The sequence below is a fragment of the Otolemur garnettii genome, unplaced genomic scaffold (assembly GCF_000181295.1).
Source record: "Otolemur garnettii isolate 467f Iridium unplaced genomic scaffold, OtoGar3 scaffold00017, whole genome shotgun sequence".
In the NCBI taxonomy this organism is placed as follows: domain Eukaryota; kingdom Metazoa; phylum Chordata; class Mammalia; order Primates; family Galagidae; genus Otolemur; species Otolemur garnettii.
The window spans coordinates 7390253-7393894 of NW_003852412.1; the positions used below are offsets into that span (position 1 = coordinate 7390253).

The 3642-nt window shown below is 36.7% G+C and overlaps 1 protein-coding gene across 2 annotated transcripts in view; it reads left to right on the forward strand.

Moving 5' to 3' along the window:
• FCHO2 (FCH domain only 2) overlaps window positions 1-3642 on the forward strand; it is a 135879-nt gene that overhangs the window by 15576 nt on the left and 116661 nt on the right. For both annotated transcript variants that reach the window (XM_003785902.2, XM_023510920.1), the window contains exon 2: window positions 2048-2139. In XM_003785902.2, coding sequence (XP_003785950.1) covers window positions 2048-2139 — 92 coding nt within the window. The remainder of the gene's footprint in view (window positions 1-2047; window positions 2140-3642) is intronic.

Sequence of the window (3642 nt, forward strand, 5' to 3'; positions counted from 1 at the left end):
GTCCGGGCTGGGGATTCGAACCCGCCACCTTAGGTGTACGTGGCTGGCGCCTTAGCCGGTTGAGCTATAGGCGCCGAGCCTACAGGCTGTGATTTAACACGTGGCAATCATTCTTCTTACGTTCATGGTATTTTCTCAGCAGCTGGTGCAGAATCCTCATCCTCCTCATCTAGGTTACCTTCTCAGTCATTCTCACAATGGCGGTACCCTTTTGCTTACCTGTGCACATATGCTTGCCCTTCTGGTGAGCCAACATGTTTTTCTGGCATGGTGCTTGGGAATGGGCAGTCATGGGCTTGCGAATAATCAGCCCATCTTTGATCATCTTCTGGATCTGCTGACGGGGAGTTGGCATTGGCAATTTCATTGGTCTCATTGGGGTCCAACCAGATTTTTTTTGCCACGGTGGAAGACTCTAGAGGCAAGCCTCTTCTGAAGCCTGAGCATACTCATGATTTCAGCCTTAGTAGCAAAAGGCAGGCCCTTAATTTTTTGACTTTATGTAATTCTATTTACTGATCTGCATGATGTTATTTTTGCTTATAGTAGACAAGTGCTGATGGTTACCACAAGAAATATTCTTTTTTTTTTTTTCTGAAACGGAGTTTCACTATGTCACCCTCAGTAGAGTGTCGTGGTGTCACAGCTCACAGCAACCTCAAATTTTGGGGCGTAAGCGATTCTCTTGCCTCACCCTCCCAACTAGCTGGGACTACAGGCACCCACCGCAATGCCCGGCTATTTTCTTATTGCAGTTGTCATTTTTGTTTAGCTGGCCTGGGCTAGATTCAAACCTGCCAGCCTTGGTATTATGTGGCTGATGCCATAACCACTGTGCTATGGGCACTGAGCCCATACGAAATATTCTTATTTTGGCTGGAATAAATTTGCTTGAAAAATGTAAAATAAATTAAAAACTAAAGTCACATAAATTTTTTCTTTTTCTTAAACATGGAAAGGTACAGAAGCCAAATGAAAATGTTTGTGTTCACAAGAGACTATAGCTTTATGTTATATTGTTCTTGATAAATGGGAATGGGTGTTCAAAATAAAGAAGTTTATATTATCTCATTCTATATCTGAAATTTTAATTTATAGTTTATGTGTCAAACTAATTGCTTGCTATATTAGCTGATGAGGTTATTAGGGATCATTTGAACATAACTAGAAGTTCCTATGTTTTCTTTTATTAGTAAACTGGAAAAATTAGGGTTTAGATTGCATAATGTGATCATGATACCACATTTTTGTATAGTGAATATATTCAATTCTTCATTGTTTCATTTTCACTGAATAAAAATAAAAAGTGTTAAGTGAGCTATGAAGCTTAGTTTGTTTTTTATTTCACTTCTGTTTTCTTTGTTATGGTTTACTAATTTAGAATGTATTAATAGCAAGGTTTTCCAGGATTATGGTGACCTGATTCTATTAATTTTACATTAATTGAAGACTAGCAAAAATAGCTTGTTACTTCTCCTTTGTTAAAATTTTATCCCTTTTCTCATTTCCCAATTTAAGTTTACTGAAAGCCTTAGAACAGCAATTATAAAGTATTTTGTGGTGTTCAATGACTATGTGACAGATAGAATGCTGTCTTGACTCAGAAGTCAAGATTTAGTTTTTTTTAAAGCACAAACTCTGCTGATGCTGAGTTAAATAATCAGGAATCTTTAAATGTATGTTAAAATAATTGAAATGGGATTTGGTAATGTGTTTAAAAAGATCCATGTTTATCTTTTCTAAATTATCTGCATATTATTCCCTAAAATTTCATATTTAATTTTATTAATTGTACCCTTATAGGTGATTATAAAGTATGTGCATGTGTGTGAATATATGTATATATAGTAGTAAATTGGAAACTTTTATTAGAGTAGGCTATGACTTTGATACAGTTTAAAATAATACAATGAATAACAATCATTACATTAGGGAAAAAGAACTCACCTGACCGTAAGAATCACATATAGAGTTGGTATAGGGTTATTATATTCTCAAATAATTTTCATCTTTTTTTTGTTAAACTAAAAATCTTTTTAAATTTTAGGGGGAAAAAAATAGTGGCTTTGATGTCCTCTACCATAATATGAAACATGGACAGATATCAACAAAAGAACTAGCAGATTTTGTAAGAGAAAGGTATGTATTTTTTTGTTAAGTAATTTGCTTAACAACTTAGTAGCAATTTAAATTTTAGAATATAAATGAGAAAATTATATGTGGATTTGGAATAAAGTAATCAAAGTATACGTTTAAAAGTGTAATTATATTTTAAATTAGTGGTTATCTGTCATCTATGCATGTGAGAGGTGAATAGTGGTTTAGGGGTACTTTGAAACCTCTGATTTGCAATATTATCTACATATTTTCCATTGAATGTGCTAGCATGGTGATACAATTAAAAAAAGAATTTTATAGGATAAATAATAGCATTTCTTTAAACAAAAATGTAAAAATAATTTGAAAAACTAAGTTTTCAGAATTTTTAATTATGTACTTTATAACTTTAAGAAGTCCTAAGTATAGACGTGGCACCCGTAACTCAGTGGTTAGGGCACCAGCCATATACACCAAGGCAGGCAGGTAGGAACTTGGCCCTAGCCTGCTAAACAACAATGACAACTGTAACAAAAAAATAGCCAGGCATTGTGGTGGGTACCTGTAGTCCCAGCTACTTGGGAGGCTGAGACAAGAGAATTGCTTAGGCCTAATAGTTTGAGGTTGCTGTGAGCTGTGATGTCACAGCATTCTACTGAGGGTGACATAATGAGATTCTGTCTCCAAAAAAAAAAAGGAGAAGTCCTAAGTATATCTTTTTTTTGGAGATAGAATCTTACCTTCTTGCCCCTGGTAGAGAACCATTGTGTCATAACTCAAAGCAACCTCAGACTCCGCCTCCAAAGTACAAGTACCCACCATGCCTAGCTATTTCTTTTGAGACAGGTCTCACTTTTGCTCAGGCTGGTCTTGAACTCATGAGCTTAAGCGATCCACCTGCCTCGGCCTCCCAGAGTGCTGGGATTATAGACGTGAGCCACCACACCTGGGCCTATATCAAGTGTCTTTAAATCTTGCAAATTTATAAAACATGGTTGTCTTTAAGATTCTTAGAACATTATAGACAATTTAAATGCTATTAAAAATCAGTATGACTTGATTATGTTTAAAAATCAAAAATCAAACAGAACTCAAAGCTACTGTACTACATTTTTTTTTTTTGAGACGGAGTCTTACTGTGTTGCCCTCTGTCAAACTCTTGGTCTTAAACAATTCTCTTGCCTGAGCCTCCCAAGTAGCTGGGACTACAGGTGCCAGCCACAAGTCCTGGCTATTGTTTTGTTATAGTTGTCATTGTTGTTTTAGCAGGCCTGGGCTAGGTTTGAACTATCAGCCCCAGTGTATGTGGCCAGCGCCCTATCCATTGAGCTACAGGCACCAAGCCTGTAGTACTTCTTAGAGCTGTTTTGTGTCTAGCCCCACTTAATAATTTTTTATGAACACATTTAAGATATAAGATATAGGCTCGGCGCCTGTAGCTCAACCAGCTAAGGCACCAGCCACGTACACCTAAGGTGGCGGGTTCGAATCCCCAGCCCGGACCCACCAAACAACAATGATGGCTGCAACCAAAAAATAGCCGGG